Below are 25,119 nucleotides of genomic sequence, written 5' to 3'. Positions count from 1 at the left end.
TCTGGACTTCCCTTTTTTGAGAGACTCTTTATTCTTTAATTTTATTGCATGTTATAGATCTGCTTAGGTGGTTAATATCCTCTTGATTCAGTTTTGGAACGGTCATAAGTGTCTAGAAATTTGTCCATTTATTTAAGATTTTCAAATATATTTGAACATAGGTTTTCAAAGTAATCTGTAATGATTCCCTGGATTTCCTTGGTGCTCGTTCATTTCTGATTTTATTAATTCAGGTCTTTTCCCTCCTCATTTTAGTCAGACTTGCAAGGGTTTTATCAGTCTTACCTATCTTTTCAAAGAACCAGCTTTTTATTTCATTGATTCTTTGGGGTTTTTTGGTCTCTATTTCATTGTTTTTGGCCCTTATTTTTATTATTTCTCTCCTGCTAGTTTTGGGGTTAGCTTGTTCTTGGTTTTATAGGAGTTTGAGATGCAGCATTAGGTCATTCATTTGAGATCTTTCTGTGTTTTTAATATATGCGTTGATGGCTATAAATGGTCCCCTTAGGACTCCCTTTGCTGTGTCCCATAAGTTCTGATAGGTTGTGCTTTCATTCACATTAAATTCCAGGAACTTTTTTATTTTCTTCCTTATTTCTTCAGTGACACACTGATCATGGAGCAACGTGTTGTTCTGTCTCCAAGTGTCTGAGTATTTTCTGCTGTTTCTTTTGTTGTTGAGTTCTACTTTTATTGCGTTGTAATCAGACAGCATGCAGGGGGTTATTTCACACCGGGGGCGTTCTTAAGCACAGCTTGGCTTTGTTTTGTTGTTCCTGCAAGTGCAGAGGTGACACACATAGAATCTGCTGTCCCTAAATCCTGCTGCCATGCGGAGGCCCTCAGTGTGTCCTCCACTGATTTGATGTCATCAATGCAAATGTGAACCCAGTCCAAAAAGGAAAATAATGCTTTTGTCTTATTGCAAAACTGCTTTTGGCCTCCTGGACCCCTGAATGTTTCTCAGAGACCCAAGGATCCTGAGCGATGACATTTGGAGAACTACTTCCCTGGCAGTTCTAGAGTGAGAAGGCAGCTGGCCAAGCCTTCTTAAAAGCTGAGCAGGAGCAGGTGCAAGGACATCCGCAGTCACAGGTGTGAATACTCTGCAGAGGTGGGACCTTGTGGTTCACAGGAAGGACAGTAGTCACCATGCAAGTGTTCTCCAACAGTCAGATTTGCTTCACTACTGTAGAGGAGCTGACACCTAACTGTGTGTTTGCTTTCCATTGTGGAAACGTAAACAAACCTGAGGGCTTCTGCCTCAGAAGTAAACTCTGTAAGGCTGCATCTTCTAGAGAGCTGGAGAGGAGAGTCACAGCCCAGTACTGGGGACAAGCCTCCCCCATCACCACCCTGCTTCACATCCAGGAGGTTTTGGCATGGAGTTTCAGTCTGAAGACCATACTCACAGACTTGTCCCAAGGAGAGAAGAAGGGACAGGTGACATCCTCCTGCTGCCAGATCACTATTACCAGAGGAAGGGATTTGTATTAGGATGTAAGATCTGATCACATCCTGGAAAGAATGTATGTGTGTGTGCACACACACAACCTTGACAGGAGACACACACACACACACACACACACACACACACACACTAACAAGAGAGGTGAAGGTGATCGGGCTTGACCAGGAGACAGGAGGGCAGGTGCAGGGCTGGTGCAAGTCTTTGACAGGAGGAGGTGATAGGGACACATTGGCTGCAGGAGAGAATGGGGCTTGACCTGGCACTGCTATCCCCAAGCAGTCTGGGGTCCCAAAAGCAGCTCAGTGGAGGTTTCTCCTCTTCTACAGCTTAATTGGGGGATGGACATTGCGCAGGAAAGGGGCAGAGCCACACAGCAGTGACAGCGCAAGAAGTGGCCTAAGTAGCATAGGCTCTGGGATAGGAAGGAAGCCAGGCAATTCTGCCAACTCTGTCCTTTAAGATAGTAAGGAAGAAGGTGGCGGGGGGGGGGAGGTGAGGGAGAATGATGGAGGGGTGAATCTAATTAAGACACATTGTAAGCACATATGTAAATGTCACGATGAAACCCTGTACAACTAATAAATGCCAAAAAAAAAAAAAAAAGAAGAAGAGCAACAACCCTGCAAGCTGATGTGCTGCCCAGCCCTCACTCACACAAACTGATTGGCCACATTTATAGCAATTGTCTAAATAAATTTTTAGACAATTTAGAGTTGTCTAAAGAAGAAAGCAAAGAAGAGCAGGGCACGGAGGCTCACGCCTGTAATCCCAGCACTCAGGAGATAAAGATTGGGAGGATCACAGTTCAAAGCCAGCTCAGGCAAAAAAGTTCAAGAGACCCCATCTCAAACAATAGAGACCGGGAGTGGTAGTGTGCCTGTGGTCCCAGCCGTGCAGGAAACACAAATAGGATTATTGTGATCCAAGCAAGCCTAGTCATAAACACGAGACCCTATTTGGAAAAGGGCTGAGGCTGAGGCTCAAGTGGCAGAGCAACTGCCTAGCAAGTGCAAGACCCTGAGTTCAAACCCCAGCAAAAAAAGAAAAAGGCGAGTGAGAATGTCTTGTGTGCAACACAAACCCTGCTGCCACCATCAGCACAGCATCGCTGTGCACCAGGTGCTGTGCGGACCTCTTCTTAACAGGTGAAATCTCACCTCATCTTGCACCTGGAGGCAAACAGCATCGATCCCATTCTACAGAGGAGACCGCTGAAGCTCAGGAAGGTTGAATTCCTTTTTCAAATGTTTTAAGTTGTACTGATGTATGGATACAGTGCGACACGTAAATACATGTATTCAATGTGTAAACGATCAGATCTGAGTAATAAATAGTGTCACCATCACCTCACCACTTTATGTTGGGGACATTCCACATCCTCTCTCCTGGCTACTTTGAAAGACCCAATTAATTGTGGTTGACTGAAGCTACCTATGGTTCTCCTGTCCGCTGCACCCTGTACCTGTCGGTGGCCTCTCTCCTCCCCCTTTTCTACCTCTGGAAACAGCTGTGCTGTTCTCGCCTAAGAGGTCAATGTTTCAGCTGCTGCCAAAAACACACGAGTGAGAACATGCGTGATTTGTCTTTCTGGGCCCGGGCGAGTGGTTTTTAAGATTGCACTCCAGCAAGCCACAGAGCACAGACTTGAGCTCGGGTCCCTGTAGTACTGCCCAGTGGCCTGGCTTTCCGGGGATTTGCAGGGAACAGCCAGGCCTCCTCACAAAACCTGCCATCTGCATTGAAGATGCGGAAAGTAGAGCCAGGACTCCTGCCACCATGGGCCAGGCACCTGTCGGTGCACTGGCCAGGTCGGTGCTCACAGCTGGGCTGCTTTCCCCGATCAGCCTCCTGCTGTGCCCCATGCTGAGTACAGTCCCCATGCACCAAATAGAGCTGTTGCCCGCCTTGTCTACACCACAACCTTTCCCTGATCCAGGAGAGACAGAAGTGCGCCATCCCACCCCGGGTGACGGGCCACTCTGAGCGCAGCAGCCCCAAGCAGTCCTGGCACAGGCCTGACCCACAGACTCAACAGAGGCCATCTACAGAGGGTGCTTCTTGGGGCCTCTGGGTCCTTGGGGCAACTGGGGGAGGCCTGAACACAGGCCCAGGGCTAGAAAGCTCTCTTGGCTCATCCAAGGGTTTGCTGAGTGTTTTGCACACGACACTGTTGTGGGAGCTGGTTAAAGCGACAGTACTATCCCCGATCTCAGTGACTGGGAACCAGAGAGAGAGAGAGAGAGAGAGAGGGAGAGAGAGGGAGAGAGACAGTTAGAAAGCTAGTCGGGAGGCTAGGCTTCGTGGACAGGTTAGAGTTCCCCAGGAAGATAAGGGAGAAAGGAGTAGAAAGCCCGTGTCTTGGGAAGACCCCCAAGTGGAAAGATCTCACGGGCAAGGCCATGCGAGGAGCCCAGACAGAACGGGAAGGGGCGGCGTGCGGGCACCGCCTGCTTGGGAGGTTGTGGGAGTTCTGTGGGCCGTGTGAGGGCCACGCCTTGTCCCTGGGGAAATGCAAGCGCCAAGCAAGACTTTTAAGCAGGAAAGTGGCCTGATCTGATTCTCACGTTAGAAGTACGATTCTGGAAGAATGGGCGTGCAGCGCAGGGGATCAGAGTCTTTCTTTTGATAATCATATTTATTATTGGATGGAGAGCGATGTGTGTGCTCATCCTTCTGGTACACACACACACACACACACACACACACACGCATTCAAAATTTGCTGAACACCAGTGCCAGGCACTGCTCTACAACCTATCCCCAGAGACTCTCACGTATCTTCATGATCACATCAAGGTAGTGATTATGATAAGCCCCAAGTAAATCCAAGTAAATGCAAGCCCAGAGAGGTCAAGTACCTCGCCTAAGGTCACACAGCGGTTAGGTAGCTAGAATGCAAGCTCTGCTCTCTGACTCCTGACCTGCCCCCATTTCACCCCAGGCCTCTGGTGGACATTCTGCCCTGGAGTAGACTCTCCTGAAAGGTAGCGGCTGCCCCTTTTCTCCATCACCATCCACCAGGTCCTAGAGTTCCTTGTGGCACCTGTCCACTCTGCAAAGGTGAGAGCAGGAACAGGGAGTCTGCATCCAGACAGATCTGTGTGGATTTACATGTGAAGCAGATGGGTCCCCAGGAGCCTGTGCCAGGGGTGAAAGAGAGCATTGATGCAGGTCACAGCGAAGGCTGACCCCGTGGAAGAGTTCTGGCTCCTCTGAGGCTGGGAGCAGAGGGCCGGCTTTGGAATGGTCCCTCTGGGGCCGGGGCTGCAGCCACGGGCAGCTCTGAAGTTCACAGTGTTCATCAACGGCTTCCTACAAAGAGAACAATCCACACACCGCATCTGCATTTCTGAAGTGGAACCTTCTGATTCTGTGTCCTCCACCGACAGCAGCTCCCTCATAGCCCCAGTACCACAGAGAGTCACCAGGACTTGTCACCTGGATGACACTGCCTGACACCCGCTATTGCCAGGCAGCGTGTGGTGGGCCATGGCGAGCGTGCTGACGTGGCTCTGCTGACATGAGTCACAGATGCATTCTAAGTGTCACCAAGGGGTAGATGCTGTGAAAAAAATACACCCAAAGCCTGAAGGACCTGTCGTGTCACCAGTGGGTGTGGGAGCTGAGATCTGAGTACCATCGGAGGAAACTGAGCAGGACAGAGAGGAGGGCCTGGCACCGGCACAGACCTGAGCTCCCCAGCCAAGGGGCTGGGGACATTTGAGGAATGGCAAGGCCAGCGGAGTTGGAACCAGAGGTCAAGGGAGTGTTTGATACGAGATGATCAGAGAGAGGAGGCAGAGCCCTGATGTCTAACTTCATGGGTCAGCTTGACTGGGCCATGGTACCCAACTGTAGGGTCAAACGCCTGATGGCCATGTCTCTTTGAATGTGTTTTGAGTGCAGTTAACATCTGAAATCAGGAGACTTTATAAGTAACGGAGATTATAGTTCCTAATGTGGAGGTGGGTCTCGTCTAATCAGCTGAGGATCTGAACAGTTAAAAAAAAAAAAACCTGAGGTTTCCCAAAGGAAAAAAATTCTGTCTCAGAATTTCTGAAAACTATAGAACTCTCACTGAGGTTTCAAGTCCAAAGCCAGCCTACTCTACAGATGTCAGCCTCACAGTAGCTCAAGCCACTTCCTAAAAATAAGCTCATATCCTCTTCTCTCTCTCATAGATGGATGGGTGACTGATAGATAATTGGTAGATAGATAAGTGATCGATAGATAAATAATAGATAGATGATAGGTGATGGATAGATGATTGATAGGTAGATGATAGATACTGAAAGGACAAGTTCACACGAGTTTAGTTAAGATCTTGATTGGCTTTTTGTGGTTCTAGAACCGCTCCGTCAAGTAGAGTGAGTGCTCCAGGGGCAGAGCAGAGGAGGTTGGCTCTCCAGACAGAGACAAGGAACAAAGCAGATGGATCAGAGCTACTTTCCTTGTCAGGCAGGGGCAGAGACAGAACAATAGGAAAGTGACTGGTTACTTTGAGCTGCTTCGTTTGCTCAAGGACTAAACAGAGGACGCTCCCGATCAAGTCTTTGCAACTGGCCAGTGTGGGAGATTTGGCGCCCTGATCCTTCCTCCTGATCCTTCCAAGGCCCAGTAGACAGCTTCGTTTCTGTTCAGTGACTTGGCACTTTAGTCTCAGGGCTTCCATTTTGATTTTCAGTCTGGTCTCCTGGAGCCTGGTCTAACACCTTGGCCTCCTGTAATTTTTATTTAAAGATAAATATCTCTGTCTGGTTCTGTGTCTCTGGAGAACCCTGACTTGTGCAGGACAGGCTGCAGAAGGCCCTGTCAGATGTGGAGGGAGTGGGTGACACCTCCCTAATAGCAGAGGGACAACAGGCTCTGTGGGCCCCAGCGGCTCCTATAGCAGCTGTCATGTCGCCCGTCCTCCAGGGTCCTTAACCTCCTGTCTCAGATCAGGCTGTTGCTGGTGTCCCCAAATTCCAGGGGTCATTTATGCTTTTATTCAACTGTCCAGCAAATACAAGCGTTTGCCAAGCACGGCCCGTCCCTGCAGGTGTGACTGGGCTGGCCCAGGGCATTCCTTGCGGCCATTGCAGGCTTTTGTTTTTCCTTTTTTCTAATCCAGGGTCCTCTGAGCAGTACTTCTGTGCGTTCAGTCATTCATTTATTCAGCAGATAGTTGAGCCCCGGTTATGAGCTGAACACTACACCGGGTACTGGAAGATACAGCAAGACACAAAACTGGTGACTGTCCCTGCCTTGTGGAGTTTTATTCTAGTGGGGTCAAAAGAGAAAATAACTGACACCATAGAATATCAGCCTTCCACCCCATGGGATCTGAATCCTCAACCAACTGCAGATTGAAAACGTGAAAAAAATGGCACCTGTACTGAACACTACAGGTTTGTCATGCCCTTATCCCCTAAGTAAGTAATACAGTGTAGCAACTCTGTATCACCCTGATGTTGTGTTGTTATGTCATTTAAGGATGACTTAAAGTATACAGGAGGACGTGCATAGGTGGTATATGATGAACTTGAGCGCCCTCGGGTCTGGTGTCAGTGGGGTCCTGGACTCAGTCCCCTGAGGATACTGAAGGCCAGCTGGGGTGAAAATAAGCAAGTCAGGGTGCAGAGCTGAGGCCATAGGGTTGACTTCTCAGGCTCCAAAGTCCATCAAAGTCATTCTTACCTTCTGGACTCCCTGGTGACCTTCTGAGCCTCTGCAAGACCTAAATAAACTAGCTAGCATTTGTTGCCCTTAACGCAGAGAAACTAAAGCAGATAGCTTAAAAGTAACTGAGGCCAATAGGAAAAGGGGAACAGGTACTAAAGAAAAGGTTAGATCAAAAAGAATTAACCTAGAAGGTAACACACACACACAGGAAATCAATGTGAGTCAATGCCCTGTATAGCTATCCTTATCTCAACCAGCAAAAACTCTTGTTCCTTCCTATTATTGCTTATACTCTCTCTACAACAAAATTAGAGATAAGGGCAAAATAGTTTCTGCTGGGTATTGAGGGGGGGGAGCGGGAGGGGGTGGAGTGGGTGGTAAGGGAGGGGGTGGGGGCAGGGGGGAGAAATGAACCAATCCTTGTATGCACATATGAATAATAAAAGAAAAATGAAAAAAAAAAAAGACCCCCCCACCCAGATCCAGGGGACTAAGTGAGATCACAGACAGCCCACCCCGCAGCACAGGGGCTGCACCTGGGCCAGTGCTGGGGAGTGTGGCGTGGGTCTTGGTCTTGTCCTGGGCTCTGTGTTGTCTTGTCTGTGAGACGAGGTTAGGTGCCTGCAGAGGCTCCACAAGCCCAGCCCGCCGGCCATCTGAAAGAGCTGCCTATGCTCCCTTTTGAAAGTCTAAGGGCCCAGATGGGTCATGATAGCCTTTGTAATCATGACCTCATAATTACAAGGAGACTTCCTCCTCCTGTCTTAAACTGCACTCAAGTCTCCTCCAAACAACTCACCTCATCCCCATCTGCTGGGTACTCCCCGATTCTTAGGGCCTGTCTTCTTCTGCCATATGGTCCTGCTGCTGGGAACTGTGGCATGTTCCAGGTGGCAATAATGTATGCCTCTTTCCTCCTTTCCAAATGTACATCAGAGAGCCTCAAGGATGAGTTAGAGTTCTTAAGATGAATCACGGCTTGGTCCTCCTGCCTTCCTCCAGAAACTAAGTACAGGCTGTACAGGATTGTGGTGAGAATGCAGGCAGGGAGACCTGGGTTCGAGTCCTTGCTCAGCCACATGGTTGCTGTGTGACCTTGCAAGTGTGTTTATATCTCTGAACCTTTGCTTCCTCAATTGTGCATCCTTATGTGCTACATAAGGATACTATGACATCTCGGCATAAAGTGGGTGCTTGGTTTATTAAAGAAATACTTACTGAATACACAATTTTAGACAAGGACCCTGCCAACATACAACTCATCATTCCGTGGACAATCACACAAACACTGAGTGACAATGTAGTGTGTGCTTTAAAGGAGGGAAATGGAAGGATCTGTGAGAGAATAAAACAGTGAGCACCTAGCCTGCGCCCGGAGGTTTCTCAGGAAGCAGCCAGCTGTGTCGTGTCTCCTTCCCAGTTATTGTCACTCTGTTCCTCTCTTTCAGGTACCTGGAAGGAAACCACTTAACGGCCGTGCCCAGGGAGCTGTCCGCCCTCCGACACCTCACACTTATGTAAGGAGCCTGCTGCTGGGTGTGGCATTTCTTTTTTGCTCCTGAGGTAGCTCAAGAAATGGATGTGAAGGGTAGAGCCCAGTGCTGTGCACTGGTGCCACATTTCCTGGGTGGAGCTGGGAGAGGCAGCTGGGTGGAACAGACGAGCTGTGCCAGGACTTTCTGTGTCAGCCACGCCTGGCATTGTGGGCCATCTGAACCACCGTCCTGCTTGGCTTGGGTCAAAGAGCCAATCCTCTGACCTCCCAGGGTCCAGGCTGAATTCCTGAGCATCCTCAGTCCCTGGCTTCTTTTATTTATTTATTTTTTTAATTAAAAAAAATTTTTTTGGTGGAACTGGGGTTTAAACTCAGGGCTTCAACATTTGCAAAGCAGGTACTCTACTGCTTGAGCCACATCTCCAGTCCATTTTGCTGTGGTTGTTTTGGAAATGGGGGTCTCCTGAACTATTTGCCCTGGCTGGCCTCAAACCTCGATCCTCCTGATCTCAGCCTCCCAAGTAGCTAGGGTTACAGGCGTGAGCCACCAACACCAAGTCTCTAGCCTCTTGCAAGCTGTGCCATGCCTAGGTTTACCAAAAGCACAAATGGGCATTTCTTTTCCTCCTTCTTTAGTTTCCTAGAAAGTGTCCCAGGCTGAGGATCCTTCAGGTGGAAGCTACTACTGGCCCCAATTCTTCCAGGACTCAGAAAATCCCGTGTTGAGAAGTAGGGATTGCAGGCATGGGCCAGGCCCTCAGCTTCCTCCATCAGCAGCTTCAGTGCCTCAGCATGGTGGGACCTAAAAAGGGGCAAAGTAATTCCTTGGGCAAGTGGCAATTAAAAGATGCCATATCTGCTTAGAGGGGCAAGGAGCCAGTTCTCAAGGCGAAATAAGGGTTCTTTCAGAAGGAAAGGGTGTCATCCTTGGGAAGGTAGGGGGCCACTGATGAAAGGTGGAAAAAAGTCACCTGTCCCCAGCCTGGATTCCTTGGTTTCCTGAAACCAGTGTCTACCTGGGGATTTCTCAGCCTTGGCTCTCTGGACACCAAGATATTCTTGGTTGAGAGGACCTGTCGTGGACATTGTAGGGCATTCAGCACTGTCTGTGGCCTCTATTAGATTCCAGCAGCACGTACCCCAGTGGTGACAACCAAAGGTGTCTCTAGATATTGCCAGATGTTGTGGGGGGAGGGGCAAAAGCAGCTGGAAACTGCTACTAGGTGGTTACCGCTGACTAGAGGAAGTGCCCGAGTAGTAGTCATGGTTCTCCTGGTGGTCGTGGTGAGAATGATGAATACTGACGCCAAGCCCGCCCTGCACCATTTAAATCAGATCATATCTATAGGGATCCAGCAGTAGAGAACTTAAAAGATCCCAGGTGATTCAAATGGGCTGCTATGTTACCACTGCTCTGGGGATTAGCCCCTGAGAAGCTGGAGGGTGTAGTGGGCAGAAGTCTATACCCCACCAACCTCATTCCCACTAAGAGACAATCTATGAATGCCACAAGAGAAGGAGGGCGGGACCATGATAAGAACTGATCGGGGAAAAGTAGTAAAATAAGGAAAGCTTGTTATACACGTGGTGTGTTGTTGGTAGAGTGAAATGGATGATTAGACAACGCAATTGAACAATTGAATGGATAAGTGGGTGGATGAATGAATGAACAAACACTGAATGAAAAAATGAGCATTTGAATGACTGCATGAGCGGATGAGTGGATGGGCAGGTGGGCAGATGAGTCTTGAGTGGACAATAGGAGAGTGAGTAGGTGTGTAGATTGGTGAGGGAATGGAGGAGTGAGTGGGTAGATGAATGGATGGGTGGGTAGATGGATAGATGGTGGGTGAGTGGGTGAGTAGGTAGGTGGGTATGTGGATAGATGAGTGGGCAAGTAGGTGAGTGGGATGACAGGTGGATAAATATGTGAGTGGGTGGATGGTTAGATAGGTGAATGAGTGGGTGGATGAATTCATAAGTGGGTGAGTGGATGAATGGATATGTGGGTGAGTAAGTAGATGAGTGGATGGATGGATGGATGAATGGACGGGTGGATGGATGAATGGACGGGTGGGTGGGTTTGTGGATGAATGGATGGGTGGGTGGGTGAGTGGATGGACAGGAGGGTGGGTAGGTGGGTTTTTGGATGGATGGATGGGTGGGTGGATAGATGGATGGATGGGTGGGTGGATGGGTGCATGGATGGATGGATGGATGGATGGGTGGATGGATGTGTGGATGGATGGATGGAAGGGTGGGTGGGTGGATGGGTGGGATTTGCGGATGGATGGATGGATGGATGGATGGATGGATGGAAGGGTGGGTGGGTGGATGGGTGGGTGGGTGGATGGATGGATGGATGGAAGGGTGGGTGGGTGGATGGGTGCGTGGGTGGATGGATGGATGGATGGATGGAAGGGTGGGTGGGTGGATGGATGGATGGATGGATGGATGGAAGGGTGGGTGGGTGGATGGGTGGATGGATGGATGGATGGATGGAAGGATGGAAGGGTGGGTGGGTGGATGGATGGATGGATGGATGGATGGATGGATGGAAGGATGGGTGGATGGATGGGTAGATGGATGGGTGGATGGATGGATGGATGGATGAATGGATGGAAGGGTGGGTGGGTGGATGGATGGGTGGATGGAAGGGTGGGTGGGTGGATGGGTGCGTGGGTGGATGGATGGATGGATGGATGGAAGGGTGGGTGGGTGGATGGATGGATGGATGGGTGGATGGATGGATGAGTGATGGATTGATAGATGGATGGAATGCATGTGACATTTGAGAGTGGCCTCCCTCAAGTGGGGCTAGCAGTAAAGGCTGACCTTCTGTTTCACTTTTCCTAGTGATCTGAGCAACAACAGCATCAGCGTGCTGACCAATTACACCTTCAGCAACATGTCTCACCTCTCTACCCTGTGAGTATAGTGCATTCGTGCTTCCCATGCTCATGAACCTAGCAGTTAGTGGCTGTCCTTCCCACTATCCACGCAGTGCCAGGTGCTCTGCCCCTCAGGGCTATGGCTGCCCAACAAAGCCTAGACCTTAGTCATCAGCAGAAAAATAGAGTAGGTCAGAACTTCACTGGGGAGACAGAGGAACTGGAGCCTGATTTCCTCTGGAGAACACCTTCTGTGATATGTTCTCCTGTCCAGTCCTGATGGAGGGTCACCCTACGCAACTGTGTTTTGCTCGCACCCATTTATTTCCACCAGCTTTGTGCAGTGTGAGCACACGTCATTCACAGTGGAGGCAGGTGGTGGGAAGCAGGTGGGAGAGTCAGCCTACTATGCAACAAGGGAGAAGTTGGAAAGCTGGAGCTGTAAGTGGTGGGAGAAGCTACTTTTCCCCTTATCATCAGGATGACTTTGTCAAGATACTGGAGGAACCGCTTGCTCCCCCTGGCGAGCAAGGCCCCCAAGGTGAGCAGTGCACCCAGGAGTAGCTGAAGGCTTGTGTCTCCCTCTCCACAGGATCCTGAGTTACAACCGGCTGAGGTGCATCCCAATCCACGCCTTCAACGGGCTGCCGTCTCTCCGAGTGCTGTGAGTTCCCAGGGGTTGGACCTAATGCTACCACTACCTGGTAATAGCGGGAGGTGACTGGATCACCCCCTTCCCCACTCTCCAGTGCTCAAAGCCCACACCTCCCCACCCAGCACCCTTATTTGCTGAGTGGGACCGAGAATGTACTGAGGTCAGCCATCCCCAGGGTTCATCCAGACCACTGCCACTTGGGACACCAAAGTTTCTACTTCTTTGTGGGTCAAAAGGAGCCGAAAGCACCTCCTGGGGAGGCTTAGGGTGTATCTGCCATCTCGCCCCCTCGTGAGCACAGTGCACTGCACCAAGCCACGTTGTCAGGAGAAGGCTGACATGACACGGTCACCCGCTGTGAGGAAACAAAGCTCACATATCAGAGATCACAACCTGGGAGCCCAGGGGCCCGGCCAGTTCACAGACAGTTGGCTCACAGATTTTTTTTTCTCAAAAAACAAGGTTTTAACAAGTGGCCAACATTTAAATAGCACAGGCTTCTCAAATCCTAATGTCTACATTATGGAAAACTGAGACCCAGGCCATTCCAGGGCCCTGCCTCTTTACTGGCACATGGCCAAGCAGCCCTGCCATTTTGGACCAGGTTGTACAGTCTGCAGCCACCACACCTGTCCTATCCTTGTTGCCTGCCTGACCCTGGGCTACACTGGAGTGGAGGGCAATGCCAGCACTTGAGGCAGATGAGCTGAGCACAAAAGCTAGAGAGCCACGGAGTCCTGCTTTCCACATGTTGCGCTGCCCCTCCCTCCCCGTGTCTCCTCACCCATAGCATCAGCTAATTGTGGTAATTGCCTCTTAGGGTCTTATGAGGATTAAATGAGGTGCTGTGTGTAAAACACTTAGCACAGCTGCGGCCACTGTAAACAGCTAATAAATATTTATTTGTTATTACTATTCTCACATCATAGCTTACCAGAGCAGGAAGGCACCCTGCACTCGCTACCCGCAACCCTAGGTCCAATCGTCATCTGATTTGCATGACTTCCCAGCTTGCCCCTGTCTTATTGGTAAAGAAAGATGCTGTGAATTGTCCCTCAAATGATATTCTCATGGGAACAAAAATGCCAGACAAACTGTCCCCAAACCTGTCAATGTCTTGCCTTTCATGGCCATTCCTTCATCAAACCCTTTACAGTAGTGCTGTGAGTTTGAGGGGACAGTGCCCATTTTAAAGATGGAAAATTGAGGTCCAGATTGGTGCAGAAACTGGCCATGGTCCAACAGTCCTGGGGTTGCAGAATCCAGCTTCCTAACTCAGAGCCCCAGGACCCTTTCCATGGCCTGACCATCAGCAAGCAGCACCCAACAAGCTAGTCCATCCCGATGGCTTGAGGCTGATGTGATTTATTGAGGCCCACAAAACAACCATGTCAGTGACAACTCCCACCACATGTCATCTGCACTGTTATTAAAAATCTATTCTCTGGGGCAAAGCAGTGCCCACTCTGACAACGTGCAATCCGTTGTTGTCACTTACTTATTATCTGCCTCCTCTGGGGAGTTCTGAAGTGGAAACATCAGCAGAGCCATTTCCCTGTTTTCAGTTGAACATGGTGGGATGGGCTTATCTCATCAGCCAAGGATAAAGCTGGATCAGCTCCCTTCCCCAACCCCTTCCATCCCAGCCCATTGTCTGTCATCCCAGTCCAACAGTTTGGTGCCTGGGTTTACTGCCAAGGAGTGTGGCCAGCCAATTCTAAGGGGCTCTCAGCACATACGTTCATAATTAGACTAGTTCTAGTTAAGACAACTCAATAGGTAAGAGGGAGAAAACAGCACATGTCTGTCTATTGGGGAGGTGGGGTGAGCATCGCCAGCTAGACCCAGGGTCTCCCCTTCCTCAGCACCTTGAACGCCGCCCCCCCCCACACCACATCATTGGGAAAACACGCCTATGTACCCGTGCTGAGACTTGCCATTTGCATTATGAGTTGGTGAGCGTTTAACATCATTTTAAAATCACAAGATCTCAGGGTAAGAAGGAAACTTGGAGCCCCCGGTCCAACCTTCTACTTCAGTGAAAAACCACTTTCTGCAGAAGGGCCAGCTCTGGGAAAATGAAACTGTTTATGGGCCACATTTTTATGATATGTGTGTCCTTTCTGCTAATGATTGCACTTGGAGGAATTGTGTTAATAATCCAAAATGAGGGAAAGGCTGTACACGTTAATAAGGTCTTTGTTGCACTGTTATTTTTAACGTAAATTTTAAATATGACCTACGAGGGCCACAATGGGGAAGTGTTTAAGGAAATTCTGACACAACCAGGCAATGGTGTACAGTGGTTAAAAGAGGTAAAGATAAAAACTAACCCAGGAGTGATGGTGCATACCTGTCATCCCAGCACTCAGCAGGCTGAGGCAGGAAGACTGCAAGTTCAAGGCCAGCCTGGGCTACATAGTGAGTTGAGGCCAGGCTTAGCTATATAGCAAGACCCTGTCTCAAAAAAAAAAACAAAACAAGAAGATGAAAACTAGATAGGAATGTAAGAAAGGACTTAGTAAATAGCAGTGACATGGAAAAAGAAATCTAACCTAATTTTATCTTGTAAACATTTGAACAGGTAGAAAAGACCACTGATTGCCAGCTATTAATGCAATGCCATTTCTATTGTAAGTGAAGGTAAAGTTAAAGATAAGTAGCATGTTTACAACTTAGAGTTGAGGGAAATAAAATCAGGAATTGCATCAGCTGCATCTATTCTTGAGCAATTGTATATTCTCTCCTCATTTAGGAAGGTTTTCTTTATTTTGACGAAAATTTCAGAAATGATCAGAGACCCATGAATGCTTGGTACTTGGTGCAGGAAGAAGTAGACATCAAGGTTAGCCATAGAAAAAACCCACAAGAAGAAGAGTTGACAGCAAGGTTAGCCGTAGACAAAAGTCACAAAGAGGAGGGTGGATGTCAAGGTTAGCCATAGACAAAAGCCAGAAAGGCAACCGGAAAGCAAAGAGAGACCTGGCATGAGTGTGAGTGTGTGTGTGTCGTGTGTCTATGTGTGTGTGCTTTGCAAGGGAGGTGAATACCTTGCAGAGAACATGAAAGGAGGCGGCCAGGAACCCCAAATACAAAACATTGTGTGGAAAAAAAATGTTTTTCTCACTTCACTTGTCATCTAAAAAATAGCTAGAACATTCCTGTGGACATTCTAGTCCTTCTTCAGGAACCTGCTCTCCTGGATCTTCACCCCACACCAAGTGATAGCCTTGTGTGTGTGTGTGATCCCAAATGTCACTCCCCAACCCCAGCCACAAGGGGCATAAGCCACATCCATTATGACTGGGAAGGTGCTGGGCACTGGGAAGGATGCAAGTGGGACTACGGGTCAGCATCCTCTGTTTTTAGCTCCGAGTCCCCAGGGGAAGATCATGCCATTTATTCCCATGCAGCGCTAAGGCCTTCCTGAGTCTTCCCTATGCCAGCCCCACACAGGGCTCCCGTTGCCTTCACCCCATAGACCTCACTGCCTACCAGACAGCCCCAGTCCACTTCTGACCTTGAGCCTTAGAAAAGTGCTTCTGGCGTGCTGAACAGTGGTCCTTGTGACTTCTAAACTGTGGTGAGGGCTTGGTCCTTTGATACTTCCAAAACAAAAATCAATAAAAATTAACTCGAGTTTTAAGATGACAAGGAAGTCCTAGAAATTCTCCCATCCAAACTTCTCTTTTATGAGATGAGGAGGCAGATTTAGAAAGGTTTAGCACTTGTTCAAGGGCATCCTCATCCATCCTTTCTTGGTGCCTCCTGTGGATTCTTTGCTGTGGTAAACTCTGGTGAAGAAAATAAGCAGCGAGTGAGACACAACTGCCAATCTAGAGAGGAAATGGTCAAGTCAATAAGCGTGTGCGACAAGGATGACACCTAAGAGAAAGCCACAGGACACAGTGAAACACATAACTCTCTGAAAGGAGAACCTTGAACATGTCACCACTGACATCCATTAAACCTAAGCTATACACTGCACCCCAGACTCAGTGCTACTGTGACATATCATGGTCACCCTACACCACTGTCACCACCATCTCACAGATAAGTAAACTGAGGCTAAGTGACATTAAGTGACTTACCCAAAATACACAACCAATAGATTATCCAGTTGGGCCTTGAACCTGTAACTATTCACTTCCAAGGCTGAGACTGAGAAACCAGTAATGAAGGCAGAGAAGAATGCTCTAGGCAGAAGGGGCCCTGAGGTCAGAGGGCAAGTGAGCTGGGGTCTCACAGAAGCTCCAGATGTGGCCAGAATGGGACTCCTGAGGTAGGAACAGAAGAGTGTTACCAAATTGCCACGACTTATGGGAAGAACTCGTGTCTCCCAGCAACTACCCTGGTGCTCTCACCTCATTATTACACCTCCTTCCACACCACAGCTGGTCACCTGTCCTCATCACACCATTTCAGACTTTTCTGGGAGCTTGGAGGGGCATGGCCTCCAATCCAGTCCCCTGCCCCACCTCTCCCTTAAGGAAAAAGGTGATGGACCTGGGGCCACTCTGCCAAAATTTACTGAAGCTCTCCTCTCCAGTCCTGGAATCAAGTCATGGGGCTCCTTGCCACCTCTGAAATGCACAGGATGTGAAATTGCACAATTCTGCTCTTTCTGGGTAATGCTTTGAGAAGACTGGTCCCACATATGGTAAGATCACGGAGGAGGGACCATGACCATGGTAGCAATAACTGTGGCTGACATGACTCTTTATGCAGGGCCTTCATTGCATTCTGCATTGTCTGAAACCCTTTACCCTCTCAATATATCCTCACAGCTAGCTTAGGAACAAGTGTATTAGCTCCCTTTCTGACTGAGGAGAGACAAAACCAGCTCAAACCACTTTAGGCATAAAAGAACTTATCGACTCAGCTGACGAATTCAGTGTGGGTACTGGCCTCTCAGGCTGAATGCAGAAGTGCTAGTGACATTGTCAAAAGCATGACTCTCTCTGGCTCTCAGACTAAGTAAATTCCACTCGTGTGTGGTCTCTCTCCATTTGAGGTGCCCAGCATCCTAACAGACTGAGTTTTCTTCCTGGTAGCTTAGTGAACCCACAAAATGAAACTGCCTCTGACTTTATATTCCAGAGAAAGCCCCAGAAATGTCTCCTTGGCCCTGTAGGAAAGTTCTGGTGTTCTCTCTGAAGGTTCAAGTGTACATCTGCTGAAATGAACTGACAGTGGACAGATTTAAGAGGAGAAAAAGCATACAAATGTATGAACTGTGCACAGAAGCCATACAAAATACAAAACTGAAAAAGAAGGGCCAGATGGTTGGCGCTTAAAAACCCTCTTCCCGGGAGAGAGGCAGTGAGCAAGATGTAGGCAGTTTTAGAGGGGAAGTAGATGACCTTCGGGAGATACAATGAGGCCAGAGACAGACAGTGGCCTGGACAAAGAGGTCCAGGTGTGCTGTTTGATTCTTGCTGCTCTCCTCTGTGATATGAGTTTAATCTTCCTGGGAGATGAAATGTTAGTCAGAAGCTTGTGTTCTCTTTGGTGGATCTGGGCTTTAGGTCCATAAATGAACTTCGAGGAAATTGCTGCCTGAGCTTAGGAGCAAAAGAGAGTCAGAGGAGGTGGGGAGAGAAAGAAAGGAAGTCAGAGAGATCTTGGAGCTGCTCCTGTAGTCCAGAATGTCAAAGCACTGTACCTTGGGATATGGCTTTCTGAGCCTCCACACCCACTGAGGTCACCTGCTCACTCACTATGACCCTGATTGACCAGACCTGGGCCGTGGCTGCACCCAGGAGCTCAGATTCTTGGACTGAGAACTGGTGAAGATGGTTCCCAGGGGACAAGAAAGGAACTGACACAGAGAAGACAGCATTGATGCTGGTAACCCACCCCCCCCACACACACACACCCAAAGGTGTCTACTACTACAAGTAGACAGTAAGAATTCCTTCACTTTAGAGGTGAGAACCCTGAAACACAGAAAGATGAGGCCACTTGTCCCAGCTCACAAAGCCAGAGCCTCACCTGGGAATGGCCCTGCCTGCTCCAGAGAGAATCCCCTCATCCCACCTTCATTTAGAGCTAGAATAGTTTCTGTCACCAACCGTACAAACCATGGATTCAGAGGCCCAAAGTTCAGGCAGCCCAAACCTGACAAGGAGTAGTTAAATCCTAATGTTAGTCTGCTGATAGCATCATCTGCATCCATACCTCTCAAGTATGCCTTTAATATCCCCTAATAGTCAGGAGGGAAGAAGGACCCCAAAGGCTTGAAGATAGCCATTGGGAGTACAGCCATCTGCTTCTCCACCATCATTCAAGATGGTGGTTGAACGTACGAGAATCCTTCTTTGGAGGCCACTCCAGCATGAAGAACCTGGGGAATAGGCAAATTTCTTTGAGTTGTCCCAGTAAATTACAACCTCATTATTCTACAGTTTATAGAGATCTCAGCTGCTCAGCTCACAATCAATGGGAGCATGCCGTGAGGTGTCACTGGGCCAAAGCCCCCATTGGTCCATTTGGTGTTTTTAAGTTGGAGCGGTACCCCTCTCCAGGAGCCCCAGCCTCTATCAGGAATGATTCCTGGTGGGGCTCAGTACATTTGCAAGCAGCCATGAAATACCCAAGTCAACAGCGGGGCAGGGGCTGGGGTGACTCACACACAGCCTCATGAATTAAAGACTAAATGATGTGGATAAGTGTGTTAGGAGGAGCTTCTAGTACCTTCCTACCCAGGGAGGTGAGAAGCTGCCATGAGCACTCTTGGGGGGACTGTCACCATCTTCAAGCCATGCTGGCTGAATGAGAGTTGAGAAGCTTCGCCCTGAGAATCTCACCTGAGAACTGGGAGGGAGCAGGGGAAGGAGCTGGTGGCGATGAGGATGAGCCAGAGCCCCTATAAGGAGGAAGAGAGGAGAGGTGGGGGCAGCCCAGGGTAGAGCACTAAGCATGTGAGAGGCCCTGGGTTCCATCCCCAGCACCAAAGAGAGGAAGGTAGGGGAAGAAGAGGAGGAAAGAGAGAAGGAGGGGGACTTTGGAGGAGGAGGAGGGAAATAAGGCCCTTGCCTTAAAACTATAGGAGAAAACTTCTGTACACCTGTCCCTTGACACGTGAGCCCCAGACCACCAGCGTTCACACACAGGAAATGAAGGCTCTCAGGCCCCATCCCAGACCCACAGAACTGACATCCCTGCCGTGGGGCTCACAGATCTGTATGTTTCCTATGGCCAAGGCTCACTGGGCGTGAGCTCCCTGTGCTACAGGAAGCGTAATGAAGTCCCCTCCCTCTTCCAGCTGCAGAACCAGGGCAGGCTGACTCAAGCCCGTTCATCAGTGACCTCCTGTTTATGCTAGCCGGTCAATGCTAATGGCCTCTTTGCTCTAGGAGGACTCCCTGCCTACTCTAATGTTATTAGCTTTGTCACAGGCACAGTTAGTGGTGGCATCAGTCACTAAGGAAGCCTGAGCTTCTGACTTTCACCAGCCTTGCATCTCACAGTCCAGACCCAAAGTGAGTCACCGGCTGGGGAATTTTTACCCTTAATGGAGGATTTAATCCCTGGACTGTAGGTGGCTCTTGTTCCTCCAGCACAGAGCAGTGCTCATTCTATTTGGTCAGGCTCGGGACATGTCATTTCTCTGAGAAGGACGTGCCAGCACTTTGTGGGAAGAGCTCCTAGCCGCCTACGCTCCAGGGTGGAGAGAGGCATCACCCATCCCAAGAGGGTTGCTGGCCCTTGACCTTGCCTGGGACACTGCACCCGATGCACACAGGTGCCAGGCTCATGCATGAGGCTCTGATGCTAAATCCTTTCCCATAAAGACAAGCTCCGGCCTCTGGAAATCCACACACTCCCCAGCTCTTGAACACTGCCCCTCCCTCTCCTGCAGTGGGATCAATCACAGTTCTCAATTTACCTGAACTCTCTTCAGGGGAATATGAAGGGAACCAGCTTAGTGAGCTGCTTGACTTAGACCAGATTTTCTTCAAGACCTTTTTGCTGATGTTAATAATGGTTCATTATTTAGGACTTTGAAACGCCAGATTCTCTCCACATGCGTTAATCCGTGACAAACCTTACCATGTTCATTGCCATTTTGGAGTGAGTCATTTTGCTCTGGCTGGTGCGTGGCAGAGTTAGGGTCCAATGCCTCCAGAACTTTCGGCCTTACCCATGGGGTAAATAGCATCATCTCTGAAACTCCCATGGCTCCGATAGGTCAATTTCTCAAGTGCAAAAGTGGAGGCCCAAAAAAGAAAAGTAACTTACCCAGTGTCCACCACCAAAAGGGACTGGTTTCTGAGTCCATCCAGTTTTAAAACACACCCTCTTCCTCCCCAAACCCTCTGCCCTCCATCCGTGCACCTGCAACCCGCACTGGAGCTCCAGGAACCACAGAAGGGGGTGCTGAGCTGGGCTGGGTGCGTGTGCTGTCACCTTCTGACCTGTGCCTTCTGCCTCAGAACCCTCCATGGCAACGACATTTCCAGCGTTCCCGAAGGCTCCTTCAATGATCTGACATCCCTCTCCCACCTGTGAGTAGCCTCTTTCTCCCCGGAGTATGTTCAGTCAAAGCAGAAAATCCTAACAGTGACAGCAACAGTCTCATCGCTGTTAACACTCAGCTGAGTGTGTTCCTTCTGCACATGCGTGTGTCCCTCCAAATCTGCAGGAGACTGGTGCAAGAGCCCCTGTGGGTATCACAATCTGAAGATTTTATATAAAATAGCATGGCGCTTGCGTACATCTCTTACATCATTCTAGACGACTTAGAATGCCAGAACAGTGGAAATGCATTTACCACGTCAGTCAGGGAGTACTGAGGCTAAAACACGGCTCACCTGTTCAGTACAGATGCAGCTTTTTCCTTATCTTTGACCCTCAGTTGGTCGAACCTGCAGGTGTGGAACCTGAGGTGCAGAAGGCCAGCCATGGTGGATTTTATAATAATGAGTCAACTCTGTCACATTGTCTCATTCAAGGCTTCAGATGCCTTCAAAGGCATCATCGATTCTGTAAACAATGAAAATATTTAATAAGAATTACCAGAAAACACTTACTATGTGCTAAACACTTTAAATGAATTTTGTACTGTATTTCTTACAACACTAAGGCACGTTATCCCTTTTTATTGTTGAAAGTAACTTGGAAAACTTAAGGAATTTGTCCTCGAATTGCAGGCGATAAGTAGCAGAGTCACAGCTCAGCTCATATTCTTAACCATTCTTGTTCCCGTCTTATTTTACACAAGGAAATTGAACCCTGTGAATATTACGTGACTAGCTAAAAGTCAGCCCTCAAGCCAGAGAGACTTTGAACTAGAACTCAGGTTCTCACATTTCCAGTCCAGAGCCCTCTTCTTGGACCAGAGATTTCTAGTTTTGTCGCTGTTGTTGTCATTGTTCTTGTTCTGTTACCACTTACCTCTTATCAGTGAAAATTCTTGACTGAGTTCATCTCTCTATATTTAATTATTTTCATACTGTATGCATTCATGATAATATGACACTTATGAATACTGTAAAACATTCAAAATCATAAAGAATAGAATTTTAAAAAAAAACAAGTTCTAGTATTTTCTTTCTGATACAATTTTGGAAAATTTCTATACTGATCTGTGCCCTCCTCCTCTGTATCTTCAAGCTGAGTGGCTCTAAGCTGCTTCCTACATGCTGAGTCTCAGAACCTGCTCTGTACAACACATCCTCCAATGGACCCTTCAGTAGGGTCTGGGAGCCAGATAACGAGATGGCCAGGGGTCCAGAAAGCTCCCTGGAAGAGTCAGGACTGGGGTAGACTGAGGACAGGTTTTTACCAAGGTAGTAAGAGCAAAGCCTCAGAGGTGGGAGGGGGCTTGAAACGTCTACAGAATGGAAAGTAGACTCCACAGGCATTGACTTTGCTCCAGCAGAGACTGTTTTGTCATCCATCTCCATGTCAGACACCACTAATCTTGTCAAGTCTGAAAATCCTGCTTTTCCAGGGAGCTGGAGGCTATGGGCCAGGCTGGGCAGAGCCCCCCTGACTTCCTGTTCTTCCTCCTAGGGCCCTGGGAACCAACCCACTCCACTGTGATTGCAGCCTGCGTTGGTTATCAGAGTGGGTCAAGGCTGGCTACAAGGAGCCTGGCATTGCCCGATGCAGTAGCCCCGAGTCCATGGCTGATAGGCTCTTGCTCACCACCCCCACCCACAAGTTCCAGTGCAAAGGTAGGTGCTGCCCACCTCCACCCCTCACTTCCTGCCCCTCTGGGGTCTGCTCGGTCTCCAACAGCCGATCAGAGCCAGGCAGCTCAACAAAGGTAACTCCTAAAATCTCACCCTTTCTCTCCATGGGTCACACAGAGGCTCAGATGCTGAAATTTTTTTTTTCATTTTTCTTTTATTATTCATATGTGCATACAAGGCTTGGGTCATTTCTCCCCCCTGCCCCCACCCCCTCCCTTACCACCCACTCCGCCCCCTCCCTCTCCCCCCACCCCCTCAATACCCAGCAGAAACTATTTTGCCCTTATTTCTAATTTTGTTGTAGAGAGAGTATAAGCAATAATAGGAAGGAACAAGGGTTTTTGCTGGTTGAGATAAGGATAGCTATACAGGGCATTGACTCACACTGATTTCCTGTGCGTGGGTGTTACCTTCTAGGATAATTCTTTTTGATCTAACCTTTTCTCTAGTACCTGTTCCCCTTTTCCTATTGGCCTCAGTTGCTTTTAAGGTATCTGCTTTAGTTTCTCTGCGTTAAGGGCAACAAATGCTAGCTAGTTTTTTAGGTGTCTTACCTATCTTCACCCCTCCCTTGTGTGCTCTCGCTTTTATCATGTGCTCAAATCCAATCCCCTTGTTGTGTTTGCCCTTGATCTAATGTCCACATATGAGGGAGAACATACGATTTTTGGTCTTTTGGGCCAGGCTAACCTCACTCAGAATGATGTTCTCCAATTCCATCCATTTACCAGCGAATGATAACATTTCGTTCTTCTTCATGGCTGCATAAAATTCCACTGTGTATAGATACCACATTTTCTTAATCCATTCGTCAGTGGTGGGGCATCAGATGCTGAAATTGACGTGGAACCACATGTCAGGATTATCTGTCATTCTCTCCCACCAAGGCTTTCTCTCTGCTGCTATTTGTGTGTGTTTATGCGTCCACATGCACACACACTGGGAAATGAACCCAGAGCCTCCTGCACGCTAGGCATACGCTCTACCACTGAGCTACACCTCCAGCCTCAGCTGCCATTTTCACATACAGTCACTCTGCTCAGTATCCAGGGGCATTGGTTCCAGGACCCCCAAGAGTACCAAAAAACCAGAATACTCAAGTCTCTTGTAGAACATGGTATATTTGCATGTAACCTATGCATATCTTGCTGTATACGTTAAGTTATCCTAGATGACTTGTAATGCACAATACAATGCAAATGCTAGTAGAAAGTTATTCTGTTGCATTGTTTAGGGAATAATGACTAAAAATGAGGTCATTTGTTTTGCATAGACAAGACATTTTTCTGAATATTTTCTATGGTTTGTCGACTGCAGATGTGACATTTGCATTCTCAAGAGGGGAACTGTACTCCCCACTGACTTCTCTCTGCATGTGATTTTCCATAGTTGAGAACACCTTGAACCTGTACTTTTCACTCAATGTGACTGGCATTTTACTACAGCAAATTTTGGAATGTGTAATTTTTATTGATTGCATCATTGTTATGTTAACAAACCCCTGTAGTTCTTCATATGTGGGTGGCACTGTGTTAAGCAATTTTTTATTTTATATATTTATTTATTTATTTGGTGGTCCTGGGGTTTGAACTTAGGGCCTTGCACCCTCCTGTGTGTCCCACTCCTGATAGAAGCAGAAAACATTCCATTCATTCAAATTCACTCAAAGCTAATTTTAATGACCCACCGCCTGCTTCCGAGGCATCTGATCCGATGTGATCTGATGCTAAAAAGACCCAAATGGCTCTAGAATAGTGGTTCTCAGTCACAGCCATACATGCCAAGATCACACGAGGAGCTTGGAAAATGACTGCTGCCTGGATCCCACGCCAGGTTGTAATTAAGTTGGTCTGGGGTAAGCCTGGACGTCAGTTTGTTGTAGCATACGGTGACCAACTCATCCTGCCTTGTCAGAGACCTTCCTGGCTTTAACACTTAAAGTTCTGTGACCCAGAACAAATGGTGTCCCTGTTACCAGTGGGTGATGTCAGATGACCCTGGTAGAGAAGATCTCAGGTCCTGTGTCTCGGAACAAAGCATTGGACAGACACACAGATTGTAAGCAATAGTACAATTTTATTGAGAGAAAAAGAGAAGTATAAACAGGAGGAAACACTGCAAGACAGAGCAGTGGGCTCTGGCCAGGTGGTACAGAAGCCCCAATCTTTGTTCAAAGGGCAACTTACAGGTTGTCAGGGCAAATGGTGGGAACAATAGGGCGGTCTTTGCAAGAGGGGTTAGGGTGATTGACAGGAGGATGTTACATAATTTAATTTTGACTGTACATGTCCTTACCCATGATGCATTCTGTTGTAATGACATGCATGAGATGCAGATCACATGTATGAAGCTTTAAGTACTAGGGTGTCTCAAAAGGTCATCTGAGGACATGTTGCCCAACCCTCAGCACATGCACTAGTTTCCCTTCTTTAATTATAATGTACTCACTATTGACTTAACCACGAAAAGGGATTCCAAGGGCATTCCCAACGAGATGTCTCTTGAAGGGGGTGGGTCCTAGGCAGGATTTTTGTGACAGTTTATCTGGTCTGTCTCCATCCTCTCTTGATCAAACTGCACTTTCCTATTCCCCTGTCCCATCCCTGTTACAGTGGGAAGCCCAAGTTGAACCTGCTGGTGTAAGCTTTCAGTCAGGCCCTTCTGCTCACACACACACACACACACACACACACACACACACACACACACACACAGAGTCACTCGCTGGGGTTCATCTCAAC

The 25,119-nt window shown here is 48.4% G+C and overlaps 1 protein-coding gene across 1 annotated transcript in view; it reads left to right on the top strand.

Annotated features, from left to right (window-relative positions):
* Nucleotides 1-25,119, top strand: part of Slit3 (slit guidance ligand 3) — a 557,919-nt gene that overhangs the window by 496,981 nt on the left and 35,819 nt on the right. The window contains exons 21-25 of the mRNA XM_074057753.1: nt 8,584-8,652; nt 11,487-11,558; nt 12,114-12,185; nt 20,615-20,686; nt 22,197-22,360. Of these exons, the coding sequence (XP_073913854.1) occupies nt 8,584-8,652; nt 11,487-11,558; nt 12,114-12,185; nt 20,615-20,686; nt 22,197-22,360 (449 nt within the window). The remainder of the gene's footprint in view (nt 1-8,583; nt 8,653-11,486; nt 11,559-12,113; nt 12,186-20,614; nt 20,687-22,196; nt 22,361-25,119) is intronic.

Source organism: Castor canadensis, chromosome 16 (assembly GCF_047511655.1).
Source record: "Castor canadensis chromosome 16, mCasCan1.hap1v2, whole genome shotgun sequence".
NCBI lineage: Eukaryota > Metazoa > Chordata > Mammalia > Rodentia > Castoridae > Castor > Castor canadensis.
This window is presented reverse-complemented; position numbering and strand designations above follow the sequence as displayed.